Raw genomic sequence first — 16,325 nt, 5'->3', positions numbered from 1 at the left:
TTATCATTATTTGCCTTCTTTCCTATCTTTTTCCTCATGTTTGAATGTTCCTCTCTTTCGACAATGGCCTCTCACTTCTTGTACTTTCTTCTGTAACATTATTCTTCTTCTCCCTCACACCTACCATTGTTCTTTACAATTTCCCCAAAATTATGATTTCCTCTTACTCTCTCAAATTAAAATAGTATCACTAATCTTTCATGACCTGCCTCGTTTTCTTACCATTTTAACACTATCTTTTCTTCAACAACACACCGCTAAAACGTTTTTGAATCCGTCCCCATCCTCTTCTCTTCAATGCTAATTTTTTTTAACAAAATATGGTTTCTGCCACAGCTCTCCACAACGGTCTCTTTTATCATAAAAAATGGTTTTTCCCGATTTACTTTCAACCACCATTTTCCATCCTCATTTCTCATCATTTCGTCTCTCATAACTCCTCAAACATAATTCTACAAATTCTGTCTCACTAACCGTAATATCTTAATTCTATTTTCATCCTTCTAAATTATGCATTCAGCCAATATCAAGGGAGGTTTTACCTTTTGCCAAAACACACGCACGTGATATAAGAACATGGATCGTATTTGAGTTGGATTTTGTATTATGCCCAATAGCCATGGAAATTGGAATTGGGAGATAAATGGAAATTTCTTTAACAACAAATGATTTATTACATACGGTTAGTCTTATTCGATAAGTTTTGCTATCAATAAAAATAATATTACTGTATATCTCTGAGTTTACAGCCAATTCTGGGAATTTTTTAAACGATCTAAAAAAATCAACCTTTATTACCTACGTGCTTGGCAACCTTGAAAAGGTCTGAATGACATTAAGAAGACACGTTATTTGCCTTATTCACGAACTTCACTCATCTAAAGGAATAATCAGGAAAATCTGTCATCTGTTAAAAAATATCTCTTCATAAATATTCCAGTAACGTATAAAGAAATGGCAAGTTTCCTTGAACTCAAGATTTTCCTGGATTAGAAATATCTGGTTAATAAATCTGTTTGTCTGTCTGTCTTTTTTTTTTTTACAATGATTCCAAACTCGATCTTCAGATTCCGAGAAGTGTTATATAAATCGACAGCAATAATTTACTGCTCTGTGAGTGTGGGGGGCGAGGTGGGGGGGGGGGGCGCATCAATATCCTGAGAAAAGATCACCAAATGCACCACATTGTTATTCCTAGAAGTCATTTATCTAGCTACAATGGACGGGGATCTATGACTTTTCTAGAGCCTGGTAAAAAACGTATTTTGTTTAAGGAGGATGAAACGGGGGTGGGGGTGAGGAAGAGAAGACGGGGTGATGGGGGGAGAATACGTATGGGTGTAGGGAATGGAGGGAGGTGGCTATAAGGGTTTCAGCAAAAAAAAAAAAAAAAAAAAAGTCAATAAAAAATACATAAAAAAACCGAATGAAAACATCCTCTGGCTCTAACCTTTCCTCCGGCCTTAGGAACGCCTCCTACTCACATCCTACAATCCTTCCTACGGTCTTTCGAAGGATATGTGCATTTTTTCCAATGTCTGAGTTTCAGGGGACATAGATATATGTATGCTCGTTTAGGAGCGACATAAGCTGAACACAAAGGCAGTTGGAACAACGAGACAAAAACCCTTGTAGTCAGGATTAACTGTAACGAACGTGAAATTTGAAGTATATATAAACAAAGGCGGGATTTATTTGTATGCATATGTGTGCCTATATCTATATGTATATATTAAATATATATATATATATATATATATATATATATATATATATATATATATATGTGTGTGTGTGTGTGTGTGTGTGTTGTGTGTGTGTGTGTGTGTGTGTGTTTATTGATACCGCATTCAAGCGTTCTTTACTAAACCTACACTGAACTGTGCACACACACATTATATATATATATATATATATATATATATATATATATATATATACATATACATATACATATATATATATATATATATATATATATATATATATATATATATATATATATATATATATATATATATACATACACACACAGATATGCATACAAATACATCCCGCCTTTGTTCATATATAATATACTATATATATATATATATATATATATATATATATATATATATATATATATATGTGTGTGTGCATAAAGACTGCATGCATATTTAAGTATATATATATATATATATATATCTATATATATATATATACACATATATATCTACTGTTAATAGTTCAATGTAGGGATAAACTACTTGTTAAACTACTGAGGAATGGCGAGATTTTGCAAAGAACGCTTGGTTGCGGTATTGAAATATTCTCTGAATTTCCGGTAATATTTAGACAAATCTGTCCGAGACTCAAATCTACAGACTATGTATAAAACGCGGAGATAAATATCCTTTTTAGTCCCGCTGAAACCAGACATTGAAAAAATGCACATATCCTTCGAAAGACCGTAGGAAGGATTGTAGGATGTGAGTAGGAGGCGTTCCTAACCCGGAGGAAAGGTTAGAGCCAGAGGATGTTTTCATTCGGTTTTTCAAGAATTTTTTATTAACTTTTTTTTTTTTTCTTTTTTTTTTGCTCAAACCCTTATAGCCACCTACCCTCCTTTCCCTACACCAATACGTATTCTCCCCCATCCCCCCCCGTCTTCTCTTCCTCACTCCCCCCACCCCCCCCCACCTCCGTTTCCACCTCCTTAAACAAAATACGTTTATATATATATATATATATATATATATATATATATATATATATATATATATATATATATATGTGTGTGTGTGTGTGTGTGTGTGTGTGTGTGTGTGTGTGTTTATTGATACCGCATTCAAGCGTTCTTTACTAAACCTACACTGAACTGTGCACACACACTTTATATATATATATATATATATATATATATATATATATGCATAAAAGACTGCATGCATATTTAAATATATATATTATATATATATATATACTAATATATATATATACATATATATCTACTATTAATAATTTAATGTACGGTAAACTACTGTTAAAACTACTGAGGAATGACGAGATTTTGCAAAAAAACGCTTGGTTGCGGTATCGAAATATCTGAATTTCCGTTAATATTTAGACAAATCTGTCTGAGACTCAATTCTACAGACTATGTATCAAAACGCGGAGATAGATATCCTTTTTAGTATTGAATGGCGTTCAGTGCATTGCGTATTCTGACATTTTTTTTTTATGTCTTTTCAGTTTGCCTGTGGCATTTTTTTTATTTGGGGGGGGGGTGTTATGGTGGGGGGTCCCCCTCTCATAGGTGCTTGAGAAAGGTTCCTGGCTCTGCCCGGAGTCATTACTAAGGCGCAAACCCAGTACAGAATTCCATCCCTGAATTAGATTTTATATTTACATATCTTCATGCGTTCATAAGTCGCACATGAGCGTACACGAATTCTGCAAAAAAGGTATAAAAGAAAAAAAAATAGAAGACCGTATCGTGGCCTGAAAACATATCATCAAAGGTTTTCCGTACCTTACATGTGAAAAGATGAGGAAAAGGTTTCAATACCAACTTTTCTACATCCCAGAAGCTACAGTATATGATATTTCTGCTATTTTGTATTTAGGTATCTGGTAATATGATTCTTTCCATTCCTCACACTTTTTATCATGCATATTTGATTATTTATTTAAAATAATGGAATATACCTGAAAGTTTCCGCAATGAAAAAAAAAATAATGAAACTGAGCATTCCATAGAAATATATTTAATGTGAATTTCCTAATTTGGAATCATATCTTCAAACTTAACGGTACATAAAATTCATATACAAAATTATTCCAAACTAATTTTGTCCCGATGATTCTGACAATATAAATATGAGAGAAGTGACACCTGTTGTATATTATTTTTGATGATTGATGAAGGTTGCAAATATTAATATTTTTCATTTTGAGATTCAAAATAATGTAGTCTGGCAAGCATTTCCAGTAGTTAAATGTGGGTAGCGTTAACCGTAGAGTTTACCACATAACGATCACCTGTTTCCAGCACAGTAATATGATCGATCGATAGCACAATTATACAGAAAGCTCTAGTTGTTGTTGTTGTTGTTGTTGTTTTTTTTTTCTTTTTTAAAGATCATCACCAATATACAGATACACAGACAACAACTTCTCAAGGAATATGATTTTTGAAGCTCTATTACTGCTTAAGTGAAAATAACAATAAATACTTTCAAATCATGAAAAAGACATATCAGTCATCTGTAGGAACTTGTAATATTTTCACTAGATATTTTCGCTAACGTTTCTAAAATGCCCATTTATATTGTAAACCGATAGAATCATGACGAATTCAGATGATAAATATCTGACATGCACAAGAAAAATGATAATGACATGAATTCACCCTTCAAAGAAGTACATGTCAGCTAAGAAAAACATTCAAACTTCGGCCACTAACGTGATTAAAAAAAAAGAGAAAGAGAGAGAGAGAGAGAGAGAGAGAGAGAGAGAGAGAGAGAGAGAGAGAACCCTCAGCCCCCTTTCCGAAAAATAAACTTCCACGAACTTCGCACTGCATAGGAGTGGCTGAATAGAAGTTGGAGCCCGAGTTCGCGGGCGTCTGGGTGAGCTTTTTCGCCAAGTGGCCTGAGAAAGGGGGCGAAGGACCGCGGAGGATTGCTATTTTTATCAGAGCAAACACGACTTCAGGCGCTTGGAAACATCCCCAAACACCAGGTAACAACACCAGGTCACCGCTGAATGCCTATTGCTTATTTCCAGATTGCCCCGCTATCATTTCGGCGTGCTCCAGAGCGCAGCTTCATCAAGAAAACGTTACAGGGAAAATGAAAAATTCATTGCCCCAGGAAAGGGAGAATGTGGCTCCCTGCTTCTTCTGCCTCAGGCTGAGTCAATAGGCTCGGACAACTTTTCTCGCTCAGATTTATAAAAGAACTAAAAAGCCAATGGGATTCACTTCTTGGAACTGAATAAAAAGTTTTTAGGACAATGCAACCTGTCAAGTCTGAGTAAAAAAAATGCTTTACAATTTATTTTTTCAATTTGTTTTCAAAAGGGATTAAAGAAGCCCAAAAGTGTTAGTATGTTAAAGCTGAAACAAAAACAAAGGGACAAAAATATTTCCTAAGAAATAATAACTGATTTCTAATGAATGTCAATGGAAATTTCTATCAGCTTAATTCTGAAGGACCACAAAGGTTCTGCTCAGTAAATATCCATTAATCTTTTTCATGGTTGAAAAAATTATAATAATAATTAGTCAATATTTTCTATTGACTAAATTATTTGGGGGTAGGGAGAGTAAACCACAATAGACACAACATATAGTTTTTGTACCGAAAATTATCAATTTTATTTTCTTCCTTATATGGGACTCCTACACAATTCTACGAAGTTCAGAGCAACTGAAGCTCCTGTCAAGTTAATTACATTCATGACGTAACTTCGGAGAAATTCCGCGTACCTTTTTTATATATTAATTTTCTTACCAGACACCGATGCCTCACTTTATTATATAAATGGATTCCCACATTGCTTTAGACGTGTTATTCAATCGTAGGCGTCTTTCATATTTAGAAGGGAAGAGCAAAGGCTAAAAATATTTGATCTGCGTTACGAAGAATGCATCATATTTGATTCGTAACAATGGCATTCTAACAGGAGTACAGATACTGTAGAAGAAAAACTCATAAATTTGATCGACACTAATAATTAACAAATATGAATGAACTTCGGGATCATCTTTTCAACAACGGATCTCATCCATTAAAACGTGTGTTTATTTCAAACAGTAAATAAAAACCGAGATCCTTTTTGCTACGTTTGGTTCTCACGCTATACACTTGGCTCTTGATACGGTGGTAGTGAAGTCAGTGCACCTCACACGGTGCACTGTAGGCACTAATTGAGGTTCTCTGCAGTGTCCCTTCTGTCCCTAGCTGCAACCACTTTCATGCCTTTTACTGTGCCTTCGTTCGTATTCTCTTCGATCCATCTTACTTTCCACCTACTCCTAACAATTATTACATAGTGCAACTGCGAGACCTTCCTACTATTACGCCTTTCAAACCTTTGTACTCCGACTTTCCCTTCCTGACCTCATAGGTCCCGCCACTTGGCCTTTGGCTTAAATCTTATATTTCGTTCCATTCCATATGAAGTCAGGAGGCGACGACGCAAAACACAAACAGCAAAACGCAAAACGAAATAATAACCTACGCAGTGAACTGCAAGGGAACTGCCATTGTTGCTAACAAAATTCACTCATTTAATAGACTATTTTTTCTTGATGTCTTCTTTTGAACATCAAAGTAAATTGAAAAATTTTATTCAATTCTATTCCTTCCTTTTGAACTCAAATACGTGAAACACATTCATTTTCTTACCATCAAGCGTTGCTGAATGTTTTGCATTTCACTCTTCGTATATTTTCTAAAACATCGAAAAATGACCCCCATGTTTCCATAATATATCAACCCTTCATTTTGCATTAACCCGTTTACGGACAACAATTTCATTATAAAACCTGAGAAACTAAAAACGGAAATGACACACCATTTATATAAATATTTATATTTAATTCCATAGTATGTACACAAATACAATTCAGCTTCTTTGCATAAAAAAGGCCAAGGTTTCTCTTTATCCGTGACTATTGTTCCATTCTCTGCGGGCAATCTCATGGGATTAGTCCAATGCGAGACAACAGAAGCAGGAAATTCGAGCCTTGTAAACACACCGGGCTATTCAGTGCACAATGCTGGCAATTATTCGCAATCCCACTGAAAATTTTCTTCGATTTTTATATTCGTCCGAAAAACAGCGAAAGCATTTGAAAAGGAAAATGTCTTACGCAAAATATGTCTCGTAAAAGTGTATGCGATTAGTCAGTGCAGATCACAAAACACGATACCATGTTAATTAAGGGCTGCAAGTTTGATTAAGTTATTCGTTGTTTTTGTTTTACGTTATATGGAATCACTCTTTCGTGTATATACTATTCATCTATTTATAACGATCATACATAAACTGGAAAATCAAACACAAACTGATTAACTTCGAGAGAATGAGCTGCTTCAAGGTTGAACGCCTTTAACTAACATCCATAAAACATATTTTTTCATGCAATTAATCTTTCAATCTTATGTCTACATTTACTTACTTTTTTATTTATTAACTTTTTAAATAGCCGATCTCCGCTGTCTGTATTTCCCATTACCTTCTGTTACTTCTTTAAAATGGACACCATATTCTTTGGAAGCTTGAATTTCAAGTCAATGGCCGCTGTAGATTTGTTCCATATGAATAGTGTTCATCTTCTGAATAATAATAATAATAATAATAATAATAATAATAATAATAATAATAATAATAATAATAATAATAATAATAATAATAATAATAATAATAATAACCATGCTTGAAGGCCTTCAATTCTTCGGGAAACATTTTATTTTACTCAGTGAAAACTGTAACTTGTTCCTTATACCCAAATGAGTCGTTTATACTACAATACCTGCATTCTCAGTCACACCAATCACGCAATACCTCTCCGCGAGATACATTTGGTCCACAGTGTTGTTATGAAAACTGTAGAAATTCGTCAAAATTTAAAGATCTTATGAAAACTGAAGGATTTCACGACACGGAGGCAATGTCGATCGTTTCTACCCCTGAAATCTCTTGGGGGTATTTCAGTGGTTCTGAAATTCTGGCAATTCTTATTCCATGTTTTGACGAGTCTAGGCAATGTTGCTTCTAACATATCACGTCTTACTTCCGGTTCTGAAAGGTGTCAAAATTTTCGGTTGAGATTTTCCCGTTTTTTTTTTTTTTTATGCTGAAGGATCGAGGATATTTTGGGTTCAACATTTTTTAAATTAATTGTTGCCTCCACTCTTAGTGCAGTGAAATAAAATTCTGGCTTATTTAGTGGCAATTCTTATATTAGCCAATTATTTATCTGAACATCTTCCTTTGCAGTGAAAAATCGGAATTTATTATTAACGTACATCATTTTGGTGTCCATGATAACTTCTGCTTAAGGTATAAACTGATTATTTGATTATTATTTAAATTGTTTATTCTTCCTTTTTGTGATCAAAGAGTATTTCGAGTGTTAATATTTAATTTTGTTTTGTTTTTGTTGTTAAGTAATCTGGCTTTGGCTGCCTCCTTTTTGCTATCTTACGCAACACAACTTCATCAAAGAAGCGGAGAGAGAATATTTTTCCCGACTAGTTTTTAATGAGATATTAATATTACAACGACCTTCATTAAAACGTTAAAAGAAGACTCGGGCTCTTCAATAGTTTAAGCTCACAATCAGCCGAAAAACGTTACGAAATAACATCACATTCGTGACAAACGAAATAAAACGTAAAAGCTAAATTTAGGATCTTTTTTTTTTACCTTATTTTACATCACATTCCTGAGTACCAGTAAAGTTTTTCCTCAATGTTTACTCAGTGGAAAATCAATCTTGCTATTTCTTCCATTAAGTTCACACTTCAGATGCCGCCTCTTTATGCGCGAAAAAATACCTCCACAAAAAAACTAAGAAAAACAACAGCACACCAGGTACAAATATTTGGCCTTTGACCTTACTAAAATGGTTGCTTCGATACAAAACCGTAAATGTTCCAAGCAAGTATTTCATGTATTATATTTTATGTCTGTGCGTGGCATGGAAATTCCAATCGCTCTCCAAATAACTTCTAATATATTCTAAGTGTTCTTGCTGCGAAGCATGGCTGAATAGTAGATGCAGCTTTTTATATAAGAAGTCTTGGTACTTCAGTGTTTTATTGTCATCTAAATACCAGAGTAGTGACATATATAATTATATATATATATATATATATATATATATATATATATATATTATATAAGTATTATGAATTTTTGTATGCATGTATATATATGTGCATATATATATATAAATAATAATAAATATAATATATTATGACACACACACACACACACACACACCACACCACACACATTATATAGTAGATATATATATAATATATTTATATATCTATATATATATATATATATATATATATATATATAATTAATATTATAATATATAGTATAATTCATTATATATTACAGTATATATATAATATATACTATGATATATATATATATATATATATATAAATAAATATATATGATATATACATGTATATATATGAGGTCTGTTGCAACCACATTAAACGATAAAAATGCATCTATCTGCCATGTACAACAATGTAATACAATGCAGAGCAGAATCTGCCAACGGTAGAGATTAATAATTGTTTGAATCGAAGAATGGACCCATTGCAGTGTCCGAGATTGTCAGAAGCAGCTCCAAAAGAATAGAAGGAATACTTGTGTATCGAGAACCGTAAAAAGAAGGAGACATTTAAATATTGTGAGAAAACTCTGGAAATTGCGAACCTAGATAATATATATTCAAGATGTATTTTTAGCATCGAGCACAATGAACGACAAAATACAAAAGGGATATCTGAAAAGACTGATAGAAAAACCATTATTTTACAACTAAATTAATTGGATGCAGAGGTAAAAAAAAATTGGAAAACCAATTAAAAGTTGGCAAAAGAAAAAGGTATGTCATGACGGGATGTGAAAATAAAGAAAAAAAAAAAGACTACGCTCAGTGAAATAACTAACAAAGGTTAAAATTAACAAGGTAGCAACAAAATAAAAGGAGGCGTCTCCCTCTTTAAGAAAGCAAAAGGAAGCACGAAAGCAAATGAGCTAGAGATGAGGAGAGAGAGAGAGAGAGAGAGAGAGAGGAGAGAGAGAGAGGCCGACAAAATAGCAATGAGTTCCACATGGAATTGAATAATAGTGGAAAAAAGCCTTCCTCTTTAACACTATATAACACACCTCCTCCTCCTCCTCCTCCTCCTCCTCCTCCTCCCCTGTAGAGCCCCACCCCTCCCCATGCCCATCTCACACACACACACACCGCATTGACCTTTCCCCCATTAACGCCGCATAACAGAGCCAAGTTCTTTCAGCGGGGCTTGCGAAAGCAAGGTTTATTGCACTTAAGAGCGACATAAATGCAGGCGCCGAGACAATGCAATTTCACTTGCAAGATGCGACATCAATACGGGTGGCAATGAATCGCCCTCCCTCGAGCTGCTGCTGCTGTTGACCCCCCCCCCCCCTCGGCGGCCATAAAAGCAATATTTAGAGTGGGTGGGTGGGTGGTAGCTATTCGGTCACTGCAGGAGTCTTCAGGCTTGATCCTTCTTCCGTTATTTCGTTCATCATTAAGGATTTTGTTAATTGCGGGAACTATGATGGGGATATACTATGTTAATTAATGGGAACTGTAATGGGAACTACACTCGGTGGCGCAGGTAATCTTCTGTAGCTCAGGCAACAGAAACACAAATTGATGACAAACTCAATGGAGAGGAACCGTGCATACATAAATAGTACACAAGTATATTCATAAATACACACATAAATACATATAAACAAAAATATGTGTGTGTTGTGTGTGTGTATGTAAGCTACGTCGACTACAATATATCAACGGTTGCCCGGCAAGTGTAAATGAAAACAATGGCTTTGGAAAAATTGTAAGAGGTTATTACGATCACTCTACCTTGTTCAGAAATCATTTGGGCGAAAAACAAAAAGTAAAAAAAAAACTTAATATTCAAATAAGAAGCAGCTCATTAATAACTCCTGTTTGTCAGGAAACCCAAGTCAAACGCTATTTGATCAGCGAACATGAAAGAATGGCATCAATGTCTTTCGGGAAAGAATGTAACCGGAGGATGAATACAAAACGACATGACCTGTTCTGACCTTCTCCGTCGGGACAGAGCTTCTCGGAATTAAACTCCCGCCGTCCTCTTCAAAAGCGTTTGTAGCCTAGCAGACCGTCGGACAATATAATCAGTTCGAGGAGACCAGAATTGTTTCCGTCATCACAATATTTACATATTTTTTTACCAGGTCAGAGTAATACTTTATCGCTTAATTTTTATATGTGTGATCATTTTATTTTCAATGCCAAATTAGTGAACTGTTAATATCAGGTTTCTATATTGGTACTGATATATATTTATTTAAAGCATACATACATATTCATACGTACACTATTATTATTATTATTATTATTATTATTATTATTATTATTATTATTATTATTAGTATTACATACATATATACATTATTATTATTATTATTATTATTATTATTATTATTATTATTATTATTATTATTATTATTATCATTCAGAAGATAAACCCCTATTCATATTGAACAGACCTACACGGGCCACTGACTTGAAATTCAAGCTTCCGAAAATATATGGTGTCCATTTGAAAGAAGTCAACAGAACACACATACAAACAAACACATTCATACATATAAACTTACAAAATCTCCGAATTAATCAAATACCACGGCATTTTTCCTTTAAAACCAGCTGTACATTCTCTCACTCAGTTGCACTCATCAACTACCTTGGGTGAGCAGGTCACAAGATTAATTGCCCTCAATGATGTTCCATTGTTCAAATGTCACCAGTTCACACAGCACCTTTTAGCTGCCTTAATTGCTATCGCTGTTTTTCACTGAAGTGTTATCACTTAAATAAGTATATCTTAGTTTAACCAGACCACTGAGCTGATTACCAGCTCTCTCCTGGTGCTGGCCGGAAGGATTAAATTTTTCTTTACGTTGCTAGGAACCAACTAGTTACTTAGAACGGGACCTACAGCTTATTGTGGGATCCGAACCACATTAGATCGAGAAACGAATTTCTAATCAACAGAAATAAATGAATACATTCCTCTGATTCCGCGCTGGTTGCAGCTGGGGGCGAACTTGGGCTACCAGATCGGTAGGTGAGTTTGCAACAGACTCGTCCAGCGAGGAACTCTAAAGAGTGTTATCACTTACATGCTATCATTCATCGTTCATTGACTTAACGCTCCCCATTAAACTGTCACCCCTTGAATCTCTCATCATAACCTGCCATCCACCTCGTACCTTTCATTGCAACTGCTGAAGCGTTCTCCCCCTTGAAATGTCATCATGAAACAGTTACAACCCGAACAGACGTTCAAAGTTCACTCGCAAAGGAAATCCACTGCTCCCCTTTAAGAAAAATGATTCCCATAAGGAATCCTACTTCATTATTCGTTGGGACTGAGGGATATAAAGAGTCACGGTTCGAATGTAGTACCTTTTATGTTCTTTGCGAAGAACAATGAATTGATTTTAATTATTTTCCTTCGCTACAAAACAAATGTTCTCTTGCCGACGCCAAAATTCACAAGGCTTCAATTGCCTATCAATTAGTCGATATATTAATTATAATCGTTTAAAACAATCTATTGAGCATGGATTCACATAAAGCTTAATTGTCTGTCATGACACGCATTACTGCAACTGTTTACCTTATCTAGCCGAATGCTATATTTATAAATACATTCTATAACTATAAAACATTCAGTTTATTCTAACTTAAATCTAGTCTGAAAGAGCACAAAAAATACAATTTTGCGCTCCGTTAAAAACCTAAACATTGCCCAAAAACATTTAAAAGATGTATCTCCCGAAAAAAAAAATCACGGAAAAATATTTATTCAAAGTACCGCTTTGAGATTAAAACGAAAACACAAAAACGTTGTTTGTTTACATGCAAACTAACACGGAAGAGAGAGAGAGAGAGAGAGAGAGAGAGAGAGAGAGAGAGAGAGAGAGAGAGAGAGAGAGAGAGAGAGAGTGTGTGTGTAAGGGGGAGAATATATTTGAAAAAGCTTCGTCGAGAGTATTGTTGAAACTAACCTCCGTTTTAAATTACAACAGCGCGTCTGTTGTCTTTTCTGTTGAAATTGACTTATTTTGCAAGGCCAAGTCCTGCTCTATTTGCTAAGTCTGGGATGCAGGCAGACAAAAGTATTTCAATTGCGCACTACGAGAGGGTACGTGTGATATTAAACAGCATTTTTGTAATACGCACTCTACAGTGTATCCATAGAATTCCTAACCATTCTTAATGAACCATAAACTTTAGTATTCTCCCTAAAAACACAGCAGAATTTCCCTAAGAAAAACCTGGCGAAATCATTTCAAAACTCATATAAACCAAAGTTGGTACCACTTTTAACAACTTTTATTGAGATACGCTACATAATGAGAGACAGGAATGGACCCTTAGGAGAGAGAGAGAGAGAGAGAGAGAAGAGAGAGAGAGAGAGAGAGAGAGAGAGTATTTTGTTAGTTTTTATACCGACATTACACCGACATCGTCCCAGCGTCCCAGGTAGAACAACGGCGCCGAGTTCGTCCCAGTTAGGACAACGGCCCCTACATTGATATAGGCTATGGTTACAGGTACACTAATTATTTTCGTTCAGCCTTCGCTGAGGGCAGTTGATCTTCGAAACGCTCTAATCACTTATCACAGCGTAAGATGAATATGAAAATTAACCTCTGAAATACAGGTAGGCCTCTTTTTATAAGATATTCTTATGATGATTTCAGTCGTATTTCGTAAGAATGGATCCATGAACTCAATTCTAAATGCACAAAGGTCTGCCATATTGTATTGCCTTCTAATTTTGCCCGCTTGATCTTTTCCAATTTTCTCGTTCTTTTCCTGCCTTACTCCTTAATTATAAAACTGGTGCTGGAATAACTGCAAATATGGATATTGCCGATTAATCTTTGGTTTTCTCTTTTTATCATGTTATCTTATGTATATAGGCTGTACGTTATTGTCTATTCTTTGTATATTCCATGTATATGGCCTTGAGCTAAAAATAAAAATTATTATTATTATTATTATTATTATTATTATTATTATTATTATTATTATTATTATTATTATTATTATTATTATTATTATTATTTGCTAGACCTATAAAGCAATGTGAAGAAGACAATAAACAATGAATTAAAGCAAATGGGAATATCATCTTTCACGGATGTTATTAAAAGTCACGGAAGAAATCTATTAACTCAAAAAGATAATACTTGACATTGCTCATAAATAAAAAAAAATTCTGTAAAATAAATTTATTTATAAAAATACACGAATGAACGTTGAAGTAATGTGAACTCCACCTGAGTAAAGTTAAAGGAATAAATTCGTGTGTTTTATTTTACGACACCAACGCAAAATAATATTCGAAGCAGTTTCGTGAACTCGAACACCAGCAGACACGACTCTCTCTCTCTCTCTCTCTCTCTCTCTCTCTCATCTCCTCCTCTCTTCTCCCTCTCTCTCTCTCTCTCTCTTTGATATTGTGAGGCACACATCACATGCCAATGAACAATCACCAAACACAAGCACCAACAATGTCACTGGGGAAGAACAAATGAACAAAACTGAACAAATGACTTCGACAGCAGTGTGTGTGACAATTCACCCAATTAGGGGACCGAACTATATATGTAGGTCCCTATGACCTGCGAATGAGCAGTTGCACAATTTGATGCGTTTAATGAAATATTCCGGCTAATTTAATTCTATTTTGGTTTGATGTCACTTTTTTTTAATTGGTGGGAACCTCCATTCAATCTATCTCTCTTTCTCATTCATTACCATCAGCATAATTCGCGCGACAAAATGTTCACCCATCAAGTTTAATGTAGAGGGTGGTTTGAAGTAAGTATGATTAAAAATAAATAACAGGGGAAAAGGACGAGAACGACCGAATAAAAGGGAAAGCAGCTCATTTGATAAGTGTTTGCATTAATGACCCTTCAATCAAAATGCTGTAAGTGCTTTTTAAAGGGTTGCTGCCAATATCAGCTTCATAATGTTGCTCGCCGTGAAAATTTACACAAGAGTGCGGATTCAACGCTTGTGAGGGGGTCGTGCGTGCATGCATGATTGCGTGCATGCATGATTGCGTGCATGACGTGCACAGAGTCCCATGTTAGAGGAGCACTAATCGGGTAATAATGAATGACGGACAAGGGACTCATAGGTGAATTCTTGAAGGGTTGGAAAACATTCTTTCACAGAATATCTCAAAGACGATAAAATACTGTGAAATATTTCTATCTGTTAAGAGATTTTTTTTATAAGTTCGTTAGCAATATTACCATCATCCAGAGAGAGAGAGAGAGAGAGAGAGAGAGAGAGAGAGAGAGAGAGAGAGAGAGAGAGAGAGAGACTAAAATTCCCACTGAGGGTTCTAGAATTTTCTGAGACACTGGGAAATTTCTTACTTTGATTTTAAATTTCACGACGCAAGACTGCTTACCAATATTGCGGTTACGATGGCAAAATGTATAAAGTTTCTTTGCCAGATTAAGATTGGTTACACTTTCCCTGTTCTAATGTAATCCAATCCACACTTCGCTTTGCCAGATCACATGGATTCCGCGCAATGATTTCATCCAGAATTTTAAATTCCCAGATATTCTTTTACTAACTATCTCATATATAATGTAACACATATATGCGTATTTGCCCATATGTGCTTCATATTATTACTATTGCTATTCAGTAAATGAAACTATTTTATATGGAAGAAGCCCAAAGGGGTAACTGACTTGAAATTCAAAGAAGTAAAAAAAATAAATAAAAATAAATAAAAAATAAATAAATAAATGAACAAATTTATAAATAAACAGAAAAAAACTGTAGGTTAATTATAAAAATACATGGATAATTGTCTGAGTAGTAACGCATTGCATCACTACACTAATACCGTGAAAATAAGTGCAAAAAAAAATTTATGTAATCTTTTTAAAACTCCGAGAGGTTGGCCACTTTTGACGCAAAAATAATTTGACTGACAACCACAGCCCAGTGATTTCTGAAAAGTCTTCGACACCACTACAATGTTCGTTGAAGCGCGAGGAGTTGAGACCATCTAGGAAAATGAAAGACGAACGAGAAATTGACTTTTGAAAAGAATAATTTTGTGATGATTTTCTCAGTTTCCTCCAGAGAAGCATTTCAATATTATTTGTATCTTAGTTATTGAAATATCTGCTCGCTATCGAAATTGTATGATGTGTGAAAGTACAGAACCTATCACTTAAAAATACAATGTGCAAAGGAACCTTCAGTGCTCTTATTAATCTTATGAATTTTATTAATCATTAATTAACCAATTTCAAGTATAATTTTTGTTGTTAAAAGAAGCATTAAAGAGAGAACCATGTAGCATAACGAAAAAGAGTTATATTTTAATGAAGAATATTGTCCAATTTTTAACTAGACCTCTTCCCGCCAAACTTCTTTATTCAATTGTAATAACTGGTACTTACCAAGAAAATATAATTTCTAAATGATGAAACTTTTATTT

General features: G+C 34.5%; 2 protein-coding genes across 2 annotated transcripts in view; both read right to left on the bottom strand.

The window, feature by feature from the left end:
- The window catches only part of LOC135218588 (synaptotagmin-7-like), a 332,013-nt gene that overhangs the window by 257,943 nt on the left and 57,745 nt on the right, over positions 1-16,325 (bottom strand). The gene's annotated exons all lie outside the window — the stretch shown is intronic.
- LOC135218150 (PE-PGRS family protein PE_PGRS45-like) overlaps positions 10,246-16,325 on the bottom strand; it is a 17,537-nt gene continuing 11,457 nt past the window's right edge. The window contains exon 3 of the mRNA XM_064254297.1: positions 10,246-10,329. Within this exon, the coding sequence (XP_064110367.1) occupies positions 10,246-10,329 (84 nt within the window). The remainder of the gene's footprint in view (positions 10,330-16,325) is intronic.

Source organism: Macrobrachium nipponense, chromosome 9 (assembly GCF_015104395.2).
Source record: "Macrobrachium nipponense isolate FS-2020 chromosome 9, ASM1510439v2, whole genome shotgun sequence".
Lineage (NCBI taxonomy): Eukaryota > Metazoa > Arthropoda > Malacostraca > Decapoda > Palaemonidae > Macrobrachium > Macrobrachium nipponense.
Note: the sequence above shows the minus strand (reverse complement) of the source record. Positions and strands in the feature narration are given on the sequence as shown.